Source organism: Haliaeetus albicilla, chromosome 6 (assembly GCF_947461875.1).
Source record: "Haliaeetus albicilla chromosome 6, bHalAlb1.1, whole genome shotgun sequence".
In the NCBI taxonomy this organism is placed as follows: Eukaryota; Metazoa; Chordata; class Aves; order Accipitriformes; family Accipitridae; genus Haliaeetus; species Haliaeetus albicilla.
In genome coordinates, this window is record NC_091488.1 from 41,300,203 (window position 1) to 41,315,668 (window position 15,466).

A 15,466-nucleotide genomic window follows, 5' to 3' on the forward strand; every position below is an offset into this window, starting at 1 on the left:
ACGCCGCTCTCCCTGGGCGGGAGGCGGAAGGGCGGTGTCTGTGCGCCGCCGGCGCGCGGCTGATGACGCCGCGTGAGGCGATCGGGGCGGGCAGGGGAAAGCGGTGAGGCCCGCGCCGGTTGAACGGGGCCGACGATGAAGGTGAAGCTGTGCGGGGCGGGCGGCGGGCGGCTGGGGACGCTGGCGGGCCTGGGCAGGAGCGGGGCCGCCGCCCTGGCGCTGCCGGGCTGCCTGCTCTACACGCGGACCGGCTCGGCGCCGCACCTCACCCGCGACACCCTGCAGGCGGTCGGCGGCGTCCCCGCCGTGGCCCAGCTCAGCCTGTCCGCGCTGTGAGTACCGGGGAGGGGGTGTGGGTGTGTGTCTGCGGGCCCCCCGCAACGCTGCCGGGGGGCAGGCGGGCTTCTCGCTTCCCCGGGCGCAAGGCAAAATGTCCAAGTCGATTGCCCCGAGGCGAAGGGAGGTGCAGTGACTTAGTAGGAAGCAGGTAAAAGGTAAGGGAGCTACAGGGCTGCGTGATTTTTGAGCGTCTTTTGGCCAAACCCCTCTTAGCGGCTTCGCAGTCATCTTCCCAGCAGAGTAACCAGCTTTAGAAACAGCCGACTCTCAAAACTAGTTAGGTAAGAGGCAACCGAAGGGGAAGATTAACATTGTAAAGCTTGTTAGAAGCTCTCCCCTCCCTCGCTTGTCTAGTTGTTGAGTGATGCATGTTAGTAATGCTGCCCAGAAAGTCACAGTGTGACTTCATGCTCTCCAGCAAGTCAGTGGTCAGTGTGGGTAAAAGCTCTGCCTTTTTGCCACAGAATTACGAGTGCCCCGGTTTGTAAGCTGTGATCCTTGAGCTCTGTGTCTCTGGCGTTTGGTTCCGTCTGTCCCTGCTTTGCTGTCTGGTAGCTGGATGGCAACTGTCAGTGCCTAAACCAATCCAAGTTCGGACAATGCTTAAGTATGGAAACAGAAGCCTTTGTTATGAAACCACTGATATTTCTTGACAGTTGTTTGTTTAGTTAATGTGTTTCTGTATCTGGTTGCAGGGCAGAACTTCATGAGGTCCTGGAAGAATACAAAGAAGGAGCTGCAAAATTTATAGGTAAAGTGTGTGTGTATGTGCGTTTGATTGTATGTCTGGAGAGATGACACAGGTGGATCCCACTGGTGTGTTTTTAGGCAGTACAGCAGGCAGAAAGATGTAGGCATAGGCTTTCCACGTTTAGGCATTTTCTCACTCAGAGTGGTCCTAAGGAAGACTTGAAATAGTATGTTGTCACTAGTGTGGCCAGAAATCTTTCAAACAGGCTACAAAAATATGTATTGCTTTATTTCTCCTTTTCTTCACCCAGTCTTTTCCTTGGGGGCTTCAGCACTGACTGGGATGGGCTTAGCCCAAAAATTGAGACTAGAACTGAGAGAGGTTTTACTGTAGCCCCCAGTCACTGCTGCAAATGAATCTTGCCAGATGCGATTTCTGACTTATTTTGATGAGGAGAATTAGAAATTCTCATGAAAATGGCCTTCCCCATACAGCTTTTCCAATAGATACTCTCAGGAAATGTATCTGCTCAAGCTGGCTTTTTTGATTCTCATAAAATAGTTGGTTTCATCTAAAGATTTCCAACAGGAAGTCTTCATCCAGCGTGAAGACTCAACAGGCAAAGCACCCCACATCAAATCAGTCTCAGCTGGTGGACACTTCTGCCTCCGAGTTCTTCCTGTTCTGAGAAGTTGTTAGGGGAAGGGCCCATGTTGGGTTTGAGATGTTAGGGGAAGGGCCCATGTTGGGTTTGCAGGAGTTTTGAGGAACTAAAGAAGCAGGTGGAGAAGCTCATTTTCCCACTGTTCTTTGTTCCTGTCAGTTTAGCAGTTGGACTGTACTTGCTCCCGGCATTCTTCTTCCATTTTTCCATGTTAAAGAGTCAGTTTTAGGAATAAACTCAATTTTACTTATGGATAGTCAAATGCAAAAAAACAGTCAACCTTGTCATAGCCCTCAGCTATTGCACCAAGCCTTTGTGCTCTTCATCAGTCCCTGTACTCCATTCTTGGAGCAGTTCCTGAATGAAATCTTTATCTTAACACCTTGGTGGTAAGAATGAGTAAAACAACAGTTCCTGCGTTTGTGACTGTCCTGGGTTTTTCCTCTGGTTGTTGTAACAGATCAGTAAAGGCCTGACTGCGTGCATTATGCAGCCAAGATCACTGTTGTCAGGCTCGCATGGCGAAGGAACCTGAACGCACAGTGAATGCAGAGTTAGCATCTTGTGTGAATATCTGTATCATAGCCTCTATTTATATGTGGGGATGTTCCTCAGAGAGCTGGAGGATGATCAGTCAAGTCAACAAGCTTCTCTGGGATGCTTCATTTGTCTGCGTATTTCAGGCTACACTGGGTATAGGGTAAATCCTGTCGAAGTGATGGCATGTCTTTAATTTCTATAATTGACAGACTGTTTTTTGTATATGGAATCTAGCAGACTTTGTAGGAAAAAGACCTTCTGAGTTGCTAATGCTTGTATCAAAGCTGAGGTATTTTTATGAATGTTGTATGTGTGCCAGTTCCACGTACGTTATGAATGTATAAAATAATGTAAATTACTATAGTTTTTTAAAATATTTAAGCATTTTTGTCCTGTATATGGAGACCAAGCTTTTTTTTTTTTTTTAAAAAACAAACAAAACACATCGAAAGTTTGGACATGCATTTCATTACAAAAGCAAAGTTATGGCTCGGATTTCCAAAGGAAGTTTGCACCCAAATTTCAGTAAGCTTCAACTGCTTTGGGACAACTTACTCCTTCAAGAACAATTGAAAATCTCTTTATCTGAAACTTCTTGGAGGCTTCACCAATTCCAGTGACTATCTGTGAAGAGAAAACTGTATGTCATTGAGACATACTGTCTAGCTTTCTGACATATGAAACCTCCAGTCTGGCAGGGATGATCAATTTCTCATTTGTGTAGCTGATCTGTTCTCTCACTATTTGTTGTCCTTCCTTAAAAGTTCTAGGCTCGAGGCTGTTGCTCAGTTCAGATTGTGTTAAATGTCAGATGTCTCCCATGTATCAGTGGAGTGGTCAAGTGAGTCAGCTGTTGGATCTGGCAGACTTTAGTAGCAGGAGTATTAATCAAGAAGAAACATAAATAAATCTCAAAGGAGCTATGTAGGCTGCAGAACCAAAGGGTATTGTTTGATGGCTTGTCCTAATGCTGCACTCTCCTCCCTGCAGCTAGTAAAGCTGGGGAAATAGTCTGCTGCCTTTGGTGCTGAGAGATCAAATTAACAATATTTTCTGTGTCAGAATGGATGTACTTGTGTGTGGGAGAATACCCTGTTCCCTCTTGCAAATTTACAAACCACATCTTTGCGTTAGCTTTGTTTTGGTTCATGAAACTCTGTTCTGTGTCTGTTGCTGCATTCTCAGGTATGCCAGACGCAGTGCTGTATTGCTCCCTTCACGACCCGGTCACTCCCTGTCCATCTGGCTACAACACTAACAAGGTACAGTAGCTGTAAAGACTTGAAAGGGTCTACCTGAAGTTCCCAAAAGAAAGCTGCCAGTCCTCCCCTCATCTGTGTGGGTGTGCTTAGACAGCCACCAGATTTGTTATGCTTTATCGAAAAATAAATCTTTGCACAAAGAGGAATGTCATTTACATGCTCATACCTCCAACTAAATAAAGCTGGACACTTTCTTACTTGGCAATGCATTCCCTGAACAGTTAAGTGGCAATTCAGATAAAAAGGAGAGCTCTGGACTCCCATGCTGTTGCAGTTAATATGGTAGTAAAAGAAAATACATGTGTTTTAGCTTATATTCTGTACAAGCTTCTGGTGATGCCACTGATAAGCAATAAACCTGAACCCCTATGTGTGTGTTTACAGTCTGCTACAGGCCCACAAAGGGACTGTAGGGTTAGGACTTAGTAATTCTGCAGGAAGGTGGCTCAGCAATCCAGGAGTGTGTAGTGTTGCAGATGTTTGCCCGTTCCATCCCACAGGCACGCATGTGCCCCGTGCAATCCAAACACTGCCTGCTGCCTGCCACAGCTTTGGCCTGGAGGGGCCACTCCTGGCACCTGCTGAGATATGGTCAGTCCCAAGGCCTGTTTGGGGACGATCATGTTTGGTGAAAGGTCACTGAATGACATGGGATAACTACAGCCATCCAGTTATCGGTGTGTATTCTTTGCTGCTGGGAACCAGGCTGAGTCCCATCTCTCTGCAGGGAAGGAATTGCCTGAAGCTTGTCTCACCGTTGTGCAGCTATGAGGTTATAGCAGTGATCTAAACTTGGGTATTGCAGGTTTGGTTTTTTTTAAGCTGATGAAGATTTTTGTCATCTTGTTGCAAGGCCTTCTGCAGCTGGATCTGTGCTGACAAATACTTATGAAAGCTTTTTGAAAGCAATGGGACAGGAAACTCTGGATTCTATGCCAGAAAGCCTGGCACAGGCTGGATTTAAATAATCATGGAGTAAAGCTCAGTTCTCTGAGCTATTTTATTTATTAAAGCAGCTTTTTTCCTCTAGAGAGCAGAATGAAGATAACTAGACTTGATTACATTCTGTGCCCTTTGGCTCAAACAGTTCTGACTTTCCTCCATCTGCCTTCACCAGCTGTTCCTTGATGCTCTCACATAAGAGGCAGCAGGTACTAACTGGCCAACATGCTGCTGCAGAACAACGTATAGCTGCTGCATTCCAGTTATTCTGCAGGTACTAATTTGGGATCTCCCTCCTCTGGATTTGCTTTATTTTTTTTTTAAATTGGAAATTTGCAAAAATGTTGTTACTTTGGAGACTTCTGTCTGTTTCTTTGTTACTCAAGTTTAGTGAAATTGGCTGATGAGGCCAAAAGTGATCGGGAAAGATGGATGGACAAACAACAGATGTGTGGTGTATTCATGCAATCCTTTTGTTTTTTGTGGAGACCAGACAAAAAAAAAAATTGTTCTGCTCATATTTTTTGCATCAGCTGATCAAATTCAATCTGTGAATTAGTATGCATGAAAACTGCACTGCTTAATCTGTCTGTCTGCCATAGGCTAGGAGAATGTGTTTAAACCCTCAAGCCCCCAGAACTCCTCATAACAGTTCAAGCTATAAGCTATTTCTGATAGCTGAAAACCGTCCCTTATTTAAAAAAGCACTAATGGCATTAAAGATGAAAAGAACTAACTTTTAAAGGGCTGGAGCCCAATACTTAACCTACTTGAATACCCCTTTAAAATTTTGGAGCAGCAGTGACACAAGTCTAACAATAATACAGCAAAAGCAGCTGCCAAGCTGCACTCACAGATAGGTTAGTTACAGATTCTGCAGAATAAGATGAAACATGGTAGCGTGCATAGTGGCAGTGGCTGCAGTAACATTCTGTGAATCTGAATGTTCAGTGAATTGAATGGTGGCATCTGCTAGCTCAGAGGTGTTCGGGTAACATAACCTTTTTGTGCAGGTGCTTTTGTCTTGCTTTAAAATCTTTTGAGGGTAACAATGGAAGATGGGGGCCCACATGCACACACAGAATGGAAAGCGTGTAAAGAGACCGAGATGACCGTGTGTGAAATCCTGATGAGTACCTGCCATTTCTTACGTTGTCTCGGTTTGAAAGCTGTGTATTTCTTTTGCTCTTGGCATTTCAATCCCTTCTTAAGTGGCTGGATTTGGGACCTAAAATAATACTAGATTCTAAGATTAAATTGCCTAACAACCTTATATATTCTTCCCCGTGTGTCTGTGTGATTTATATATACACATATATTCACATGGGTGGTATGAATTCACTGCTCTGATGAGGAGAGTTTCTTGGTTTTGCATTGTGTACAGAAAACTAGTGAGCTGTATTTCCCATTGCAGCCTTTGCTGCTTTTCATGAGATGACAACATCAGTTTGATGGGAATTAAATTTTCTCTTCTTCTAATTTTTTTTCCCATTCTGCCACTAATTTGTGTGATGATAGGCCAGCTGCTCTATCTCGGAGACTTCCAAACATGTGGAGAAGTCACTGTGTTACTCTTTGGTAAAACCATCAAACTCATCCAAGAAATCCCAATTCAGACATTTATCTTTTTTCACTCATTGTGCTAAGTGCAGCCGATTATCTGAGCCATGCTCCTGGAGAACTTACCTATGAAGTATCATTCCAGTACCTGGCGTTTCACTAGACCAATTCCTTCTCTCTGACCCTTAAGATCCGTTAACCTTTGCAACTAACGTTCATCCCTGTTCTTCCTTGACAGACAGTGTCCCTGTGGGGAAACTCAGGGCGCATGGAAATGACAGCTTCCAAGTTCATGGACATACAACGGGCCATCCAGCCAGACTGGTTCCAGTGCATCTCTGATGGAGACACCGTTTCTGGGGAAGGTGGTAGAAAAAGGGCCAAGAAGTCTGTGGATAGGTCGCTTTCCTTCCTGGATGTATGCCTACAGCTGCTAGAAAAATCACCGGTAAGGTCCCCAAAGTATCGGGGCAGTAGCACCACAGCTGCTTTTTGGTCTGTGCTGCATGCTGGGCCAGTTCCAGGATGTGATTTAGTAGGAAATCATGTCACGTGTATGTATCAGAGGATGCCCAGGTGACAGTCCTGGACGAGGTATAAGCAGTAGCACAGTGGGCTTTCCTTCTGCCATTCTCTTCACTCCTGCACAAGAACACTTATCTCTACTAGTTGAGAAGAACTATTTTTTAAAAATTTTTTTCCACTTCTGGACTGAGGTGCGTTTCTTTCACTTACCTTCATGCTGTATACATGGGCAAAGTAGGATCTTCTCATTCAGATTGAGAAAACCCATCTTTTTGCTCTGAAGTCCCCTCAGTTTCAAGTGAGGGAGGACTTGCTGGAATTTGCCAGTGCTATTTTTTATTTCTTCTAGCAGCTTTGAAATTTCCCTCCCTTTTGGTGAAAGGGGACATACTATCTGAGTCTGTACTACAAGGGAAAATGGGTGACAGCAGCTGATGTTGGTATCCCCTGAAAGGCAATTCCTTGTGAGATCTGGTGTCCAACAGCCAGGATAATGGCACCTGCTTTGTGTTCTGCACTGACATGGGTAGTGCTGAGGGGCCATCTATAAAAAGCTGTGTACAGTGATGCTCTGTGGTTATTGCCTTCTATAGGGAGGTGTGAAGAATGGCACCAAAATTCTCAATGAGTTAGTGTCAAGGTAAGGAGCAGAATCTTGTCTCTCCTAATCCTATTTCTGCCTTACACTTGGACTTCACAGTGTCATGTGGGGAATAGGCTTACATGGGATGAAACACTGTGGCTCTGGCAAGTTCCTGGGAATGTGGGCCTTAAGTAGCAGGCATCTGGAGTCTGGGCTGTGAGATGTCTTGTGTGTCTTTGGCAGAGCACACTCTAACACTTGTAGCTTTCTCCTGGGCCAGGATCTACAAGGAAGTGTGATGTTTGGGGCAATTGAAGGTGGAGATATCTTGGAAGAGAGGCTCAGATCAGCCAGGGAGACTGCCAAGCGACCTGTGGGTGGCTTTCTGCTAGATGGCTTCCAGGGATGTGCCATGGCCAAGGAGACCAAGTTGAAACTGATAGCTTCTGTCACAGCAGAGCTGCCAGAGGATAAACCGAGGTAAGTTGTGTGGGCAACATCCCAGGAAGTCCATCTGTCCTATTACGAGGAGCATCTAGAGGCTGCTGTGCAATATCACTGTAGGAAATAATCACTGTATTGCACAGCTCTGTGTGTGTGCCAGGCTGCAGTCTTCAGCCCTTGTTTCAATTTTTAGCTGCAAGTGGCACCAAGCTGTGCTCACGTTGTGGGTTTGAGTATTCCCCACATTTGGAGAATAACCAAGATTTTAGTTCAAGTCGTCTTTACTTTTTTTGGAAGAATTACAGGTAGGATATGTCTGGGCTGCTTGCATTTGGCCTCTGAGGCCGTGGTTTACTTGAAGTTCAGCTCGAATAAGAACATGATTATCAGCCTATTTTACAGAGACCTCTTATCAGATAAACTGTCATATTTCCAGTTCTCTCTGGTCTGAACTGGAGGAGAGTAGAGAAGGGTGCTGACAGAACCAGACAGTGCTTACACGATCTTATGGCAGCCAGCTCTGACCTAGTACCTGAGGCACTGAGCCTGTGAACTACCAGAGGTGATACAGCCTAGCCCAAACCAGTTGTATTCTTTGCTTGGACTAGCACAGTGTGGGGATTGTTGTGTATTCAGAGTTGTTAGTTATGCCCATCAGATCCATGCCAGAGACTGGACAGGAGTGGCAGCATTCTTGAGTCTTACAAATGACTAACTAAAGACTTCCAGAAAATGTGTGCTAATATTTGCTAGTGGTTCAGAAGTGGGGGTGTTATTTAGTGTTAAATTGAGCTTGCTGGCTTTTGCATGGGTTGCTCTTACAAGAGCAGCTGCAACAGAAGTAGTATGGGTACTTTTTTCATCATTTCCTGAAGAGAGTGACTCAGGCCCCATTGTCTTTCTGTAGCTGTGCTGCCTTCTGCTAGCTGAGCATTGCTCTGACCTAATGGAGTTCAAAAGGAAACAAAATGCAAGAGCATGTGTCTGGTGTTGCAGCTTGTTCATGCTTAGTGGTGCCTGGGGTTTGAATTTTCCTGACAATTAGAAGGCTTGCTGTGTTGTTGCCATCCTGTCTGGTTGAGCTACTTAAAAGATCCCCTGGGAGCATTAGAGTCCAATCTGCTCAGCTAACCTTAGTGGCTACCAGTGCATCTGCCTCATCTATCACATAGTTTGCTTGTCTGGTTAAGACAAGTGTTTCTGACCTCTTTGTAGGAAGAAAGCTGGTTAGCCCTAGGGGGTCCTGTAAGTACCTCAAGTGAATTTCAGACAATCCTGCTTTCCTGAATCACCCTTGCCCTTCTGGCTGGAGAGGTTGTTTTGCAGCTGTGTTCTACCCCAATATGAAATTCTCTAGAAGACAAACATTTCCTGTGCTTCACCCAAGAAGCAACTGCTTTTTGTGTGATGGTGAAATGATCTTATGAATGTACTCTTTAGAGTCCTTTCATGTACCTGAAGATGCTGAAGTCTCTTGGTAAAGTTTATTTTCCTTTTCAATAGCATCAGAAAACTTGCAAGAACAAATGTTTGTCCTTACCTGTGCAAAGATAAGTTTTAGCAAGGGTTTTGATCATATATGCAGAGCTACTGTTCTAACTATTGAGTATCATTTTCTCCCTGCCATGAGAGCCTGAAACGTAAGACACTCATGCTGTAAACTTCTCCCGTCCTTATTCTGTGCTCATCAATTTAATTGGAGTACTTAGAAAAGTAACTAAAAATGGCACCTTGTGACTTCATTTATCAGCCCCTGTGTATTTTCCTAATTATCTGTTTAGATCATTGCCCTACATTAGCTTCTACTGCTGTCAGCCCAGCCATGCACCTGCAGGAGAGCAGGCACTGCTCTGTTCTCTTCTGCCTCACCCGCCCTCAGGGAAGCTGCCAGCTAAATTTTGCTAACAGCAGGATCTCTATTACCATTGATGGCAATCCAGCTGGGCTCTTTCTGGCTCTTAATGCCATGTCCCAGGAGATGTTATAGCCCAGGTTTTTGGGTAAATCATTTGAGCAGGTAGAGTGTAAAGAGGAGGGAAGAATAAAGCAAGGAACTTTTCTCTTTCCAGTGACATTTCTCATTAGTCCATTCTCCTCCAGGCAGTTCTCCAAGTGCTATATGATGTGTCTGTCACCGGAAGGACTTGCATCTTTGACCATCTACTGCTGTCTCTGCTGCTCTTGATCAAGTCTTTTTAGACTGTCTCCTAAACAGTTACCAAGCAAAGGGGTCCATGTGTCTGGAAACTGGTAGTTCCCTGGGGCAGAAACATGACCAAGGAAAATACCTGTTCTACAGCTTAGATTTAGGTGAATTTTGAATCTAAGTCTATTTATGTATGTGTGAAAGAAACCAAATCACTTCAAACACCATGAACAGAATGAAGTTTTTCCACAGTAAATGAGGGATTATTGCTGTCTTCCAAATGGCAGATAAAGAAAAGCCTGCCATGTACTGGATAGGTTAGAGGTGGGGAAATGGAAGCACACAGGATTCTGAGTGATGACTCTTGTACCCACTTGCCTTTAGTTAGCAGTTGCAGGGATAAACTACACATGCTGCAGGTTTGTCTTTTCCTTCAGGTACCTGCTTGCTTCTACTCAGAATATTCTAGATTTGTCTTCTTATGTGTCTCTTACAGAATCATCCATGGTGTAGGCAAACCAGATGAGGTACTTGAGTGCATTGAAAGAGGAGTGGACATTTTTGAGAGCTTCTTTCCCTTCCAAGTGACAGAGCGAGGCTGTGCTTTGGTTTTCAGTTATGACTGCCATCCAGATCCTGAAGCAGCAGGTAGGCTTCTTGATGGTCATTACAATTTTTACTGTATCAGCCAGTATTGTGGCAAGCATAATTCGTGCTTTGGAGGAATCTATATTTGAGGGGTTTGTTCCTGAAATAAGTGCAGTAACCACTGGAAAAACAGGGATTCCACTGTTAAGTGTTGCTTTTGAAGGTGTGGTATTTTGGTGTGAAACCTGTTGAGGCCTCAAGTTTGCCACAGCCTAGGATCTGAATGTCTGATTAGCCAAAATATGCTCCAGTATTTCTTAAACGCTTACTGAATAGAGGTGGTTTTGTTTGACACCATTGATAAATTTTCTGTTACCATTAGCAGTGAAGGCTGGACCTATTAAGTGGAGATCTAAGATACTTATCTCTAGAATTAACTGAATATGTGTCTGGTTTAATATATTTGGTTTTTTAAGTCCCTTCTTCTTTCTAGCTGACAGAAGTTAGGGATCCCATTTCTTTGGGCAGCTTTCCTCTCTGTACTTGCATTCATCAGTTCATATCAAAACAAAAAGATAAAGATGTTCATAACTCATTACCTCATTATGCTGTGAGATGGGAGCATGTGTATCACCCATTAAAGCATCTATCAAATGTGTTTCAAGCAGCTGTTTTGTTTTGGCCTATTAAATGTTTTTAATACAGAAAAACATTTTGCATTTTTCCTCCTGGGTAGAACCTAGCGGCTTTTCATGCCTGGATAATTCAACACCAGCTGAATAGAACAGAACGTCTTGTTTCTTTGTGCTTGCTGCAATTTTTTTAACCCTTCTCTTTGTTTGTTGTTCTTTACCTTGTCTCACCTTATTCTTAAATCATAAGATTCTGGGTAAGGACAATCTCTTTGTTCTGTGTCTGTTTAACGCTCAGTAGACATGGATTGTGCAAACAGTAATACTGATGTTTCCAGATACATCTCTTGCTTAAGAACAAACCTAAAAATGCGAACCTACAAAATTATGGGGTGATTTTTTTAAGATAGACTGCTGAAAAGGCAGATATGGAATCTATATCTTCTGCATTAGTGCTACCAGCCTCTTTTGATTCCAATTGTTTATTTTAAAAAAAAAAAAAAAAAGCATCTAAGTCTTTGAGCCTGCTGACAGCATGGAAAGTAGAATGATTGAATGCAGATGAGTTGCCTGTCTACTCTAACAAAATCTCAATAAAATCAATTTGTTCAGATGATTGCATTCTATTCAGCATGCAGTTCAGACTGGAAATATTTTTGACATTTTATTAAGAATTCAGCTCAGTAGAGCAGCAAAAAGTTATACTGTTGTTTCAGCTCTAACTCTTCATTAGGTTTAGTAGATTAGTTTTCACCTGTCTCTTGCTGTTTTAATCATCTAAAATTGTATTTGTGTTAACTAACCTCTGACAATTAAAGAAAAATAGTTGCTTACTGTAGGAAAGAGGTGGAAACTTGTGGCAGGAGTTCCCATGTGGCGAGAGAGTAGCAGAAATACTTACTGTAAGGTTGCTACCCTTCCTCTGCCCTTGCTGTCTGTTCATAAAAGACTGTTGTCTTTTTATTTAAAACAGTTTTAAAACAAAATGGAGCCCAGGACCTGGAGAAGAATGGTGCTGAAGAAGACCAGGATGAAATCTCCAAAGCTGACCCAGAAATGACACCATTTGAGATATTTCTGAAGGACAAGAGGTACGTGAGTTTGTGAGGAAGGTGCCTGCAGCTGTGTCACTAAATATGATGCTTTTGTCCTCTGTATTTGATTGCGTGTGGTCAGTAGCTGGATGGGAGACTTCATAAAACATGAAGGTATTGAAGACAGTACTTCTGGACATTGAATGGAGAGTGTTGGACAAGCGTTCTAGCTTGTTATCAGACAACAGTGTATGGCTGAAAGCACTGTCTTTTGCCTGACCTAAAGCCAGGGATTTTCTGATCGTTTATCCAGCAGACATACTGTAGTCATAACTATGTTCCAGCTGAAAGACAGTAGGTTCACAAAGGTTACCTGGGGATCATTTTGCTCTTCCACATCTAACTTGGGTTATCTAGGGATGCTAGATTTTATTTAAACTATGGAGAGCCTCCGCTTTCTGACTCAGTTTGGGCAGTCGCAGAGCAATTCTGCAATTTCTGGATACTTCACAAAAACTTTGGCCAGTGTTACCAGCTGTCCTTCCTTTTCCACAGCTACCGCTAGGCTGTCTAAGTAGACAACTGTGTTGCTTTGCTCGATCCTCTCTCGACTTTGGTGCATCTCACAGTAGAGGGAAGTACTGTTTTGTGAATAGTGGAATTGGTAAATCCTTGTTTCTGATAGCTTCCTCCTTCATAGACTCTGTGATAGCTAGTTAGGCATGTCTTGCACTGCAGCTTTTCTGTCAGGGAAGGCACAGATAAGGCCTTTCTCTGCTGTTAGCTGTGATGTAGTCAAAGTCATCCTCTGACTTAGATGTGTGGCCTTTTGCCTCTGTAGTGAGTTCTGGCATGATAATTGAAGTCCTTTGTGCCAGTGGTGCTGGTCTTAGATGTCAACACATCTTACAGCAGCTGGATTCAGGCCCTCAGGACTTCAAGGCTCAGGTCCCTGCATAAGGCCATGTAGTAACTGGATACTTTGTATTGCTTGGATGGGTCTTCTTACCTTTGATGTTATCCAACATTGCTTCCTCCTTAGATACCAAGATGATTTTGGTCCTTTGCTGGAAGGATGCACCTGTTACTGTTGTCAGAGGCATACTCGTGCCTACGTCCATCACCTCCTCGTGACCAATGAGCTGTTGGCTGGTGTCCTGCTCATGATGCACAACTTCCAGCACTACTTCAGTTTCTTCAGTGCCATACGGGATGCCTTAAGAGACAATAAACTGGATCAGCTGAAAAAGCTTGTCTTCAGGCAGGTGCTTCAAGGCCCAGCAAATGTGAAGCCAGACCAGTGAGTTCAGAGAGAGGATAGAGCAGGTTGCAGGCTACATCCTTATCCAGTGGGAGTGTGTAAGGTGGACTGCCAGCAGGGTAACCTGGACCTGTTAGTCCTAAAATGCTTTCCTTCCTGGAGGGAATTGAAGGAGACATTTGAAGATCATCTCACTTCCTGGCAGGGAAGGAAGATCTTATTCAAACGTCCGTTTTGGTTAATTGGCTTGGTGCATTCTTGGGGTATGGAAGAGCCTGAACAGCTCACAAGACTGGTATGGATAGCTTTGTTTTCAGTTACTTACTGTTGGTTTTCCATGTGGAAGGACAGAATTATTGAACTTGCAATTTGAAGAAGAAGCAGAGCATATGCTTAAAATTAATCCAACTGCCTGGAGGCTCAGCAGCTGTTTGGGACTCTCATTCCATACCCAGCGGATATTACAGGTAATTATTTTTCTCGAAAATCCTAATGGTGTGGTTGTCCCATCACACAGCTCCTTGATGAGAGATCCCACCTCAGTCTAACACGCTGTTTCTTGTGGCCATTGCCAGCATCTGTGTCCCTGAAAAGAACTGACTGGATGTGCTGCTGTGTTCATTGCCACAAGGGACTGTATGTATACTTCTCTCTCAGGCTGCCTGCAGTGCAGAATGTTCTCTGGGCTAGGAGGAGCTTCTTCACATCAGCCTGGCCTTGAAAACCCCTGCCTCCGGAGTCCCAGTCTGTGACATGAGAGCCAGAAAGAAGAGAAAGTGTTTAATCCATGTCCTGCTATAGAGTTTTTTTTGACTGTACTCTTTCACCTGTATGGACTAAGATTTCACTCCTGCTCTAGCATGTGAATGATAATGAATGTACCATTCTTTCCAGCTATCCTAGCACTGGTCAAATAGCAGGCTACACAAATGTCAACGTGAGATGCAGCTGTGGAAGGGATGTATTGCAGGAAAAGTCATTTAGAAAAGATTCTTGTGGCTCCTTGTTTTAAAATATGACTTAGTTATGTCACATTCCTCTTATTCAGTTTTTTTAATGCCCCTTACTTTGGAATCCTGGATTTATTAATTTTATGTTACAAAGCAACAATAAAAAAATTTTATTATTTGTTACACTGGCTCCTCAATCTGTGACAGAGGTGGTGTACCAGAGAGCTTGAGCGCAGTGCTTAAGAAGATATCTCCTGGAAACTTGACCTAGCAGCCTGATGGAGGATAGTGATTCATCTAGGAGTAGGATCCTGTCATGGAGCAGGGGTCCAAATAATTTGTTTCAAAAGAACGCCATAATAGACTTGGAAGTGTTTAAGAGACCTGCCTGTCCCTCTCCTGTAAGAACTCTACTACCTGAATTAAGCTTAAAAAACCACAGTTAAAGTTGCTGGCCTTAAAGCAATTAAGGATTAACCTGCAGTTTGCTCCTCTTCACCACTTCTTTAATGTTTTAAGTTCTTAATAGCTCACATCAGAATGACTTTACCAATGAGTATAAGGAGTTTTTAGCTTCCCTGCCAGCATTGCCTGTGCATCCCTATCTCCTTGGGCAGCTACACAATGATGTCAGAGTCCTTTCTACCATTCCAGCCTTATCCACTGCATTGTACTAACTACATTTATGTTCCACAGGATCCTAAAGAAATGGTGCAAAGACTGCTTTACTGTTGTCTTTAAACAGAGATTACTGGGAATAATTCAGCCACAGAAACTATATAAAATACAGGACTAACGTTCTCACTCCAAGAAGTACCTTATGATTTTTAATGTTGATGCAGTACTGGGAAACTTGGAGATGGTGTCCTGGATATACAGCATGAGGTAGAAGGTCTGCCTATCTTAAAGGGCCGGGAATTCTAATGAAACAAAAATGTTTTGTGCTTCTTTCAAGAGGAATGTAGGATACAATGGTAGTGTTCAGACCTTGCAATGCTTGTTTCTGCAGTGTCTCATTCTGCAATGTTGCAAGTGTCAGTGCAAAACCTTATGGGAGGAGACAGTGACTGTTTTAAAACTTCGCAGTCACTGACACTTTTATATCCACATAATCACCAAAATGCATGAGTCTGCCCAGCACTCATGCACCAAAACGCTTGTGTCCAAGAGGTCTGTCGGGGATGCTCTGTGAAGACATAGAGGATAAGGGATGCTAGCTATTGTGTCCTCCTCCCGTTGCCTGCATTCTTCTTGGATTGGTAGCCTTACTGCTCGTTTTTGAAGTAACATTTTGTATCCTTTGGG

At 43.7% G+C, this 15,466-nt stretch overlaps 1 protein-coding gene across 4 annotated transcripts; it reads left to right on the top strand.

Moving 5' to 3' along the window:
* Positions 1-8: 8 nt before the first annotated feature.
* Positions 9-14,344, top strand: QTRT2 (queuine tRNA-ribosyltransferase accessory subunit 2). 4 transcript variants are annotated; one of them, XM_069785782.1, is made up of 8 exons: positions 9-332; positions 1,035-1,090; positions 3,420-3,496; positions 6,237-6,446; positions 7,387-7,586; positions 10,193-10,344; positions 11,890-12,007; positions 12,993-14,344. In XM_069785782.1, the coding sequence occupies exons 1-8, from the start codon at positions 136-138 to the stop codon at positions 13,252-13,254; spliced, it is 1,272 nt and encodes a 423-aa protein (XP_069641883.1). In that variant the 5' UTR covers positions 9-135; the 3' UTR covers positions 13,255-14,344. The 4 variants fall into 4 exon arrangements, with proteins under 4 accessions (XP_069641883.1, XP_069641886.1, XP_069641885.1 ...); XM_069785784.1 differs by lacking the exons at positions 9-332; positions 1,035-1,090 and adding an exon at positions 4,614-4,712 and having other exon boundaries at positions 3,441-3,496; XM_069785785.1 differs by lacking the exons at positions 9-332; positions 3,420-3,496 and having other exon boundaries at positions 1,062-1,090.
* Positions 14,345-15,466: the final 1,122 nt, after the last annotated feature.

Bases quoted from the DNA above. Each gene is read 5' to 3' on its own strand.
- QTRT2 (XM_069785782.1), top strand. From the start codon at position 136: ATGAAGGTGAAGCTGTGCGGGGCGGGCGGCGGGCGGCTGGGGACGCTG. The intron at 333-1,034 runs GTGAGTACCGGG...ATCTGGTTGCAG, and splicing joins CAGCTCAGCCTGTCCGCGCT to GGCAGAACTTCATGAGGTCC. The intron at 6,447-7,386 runs GTAAGGTCCCCA...CTCCTGGGCCAG, and splicing joins AGCTGCTAGAAAAATCACCG to GATCTACAAGGAAGTGTGAT.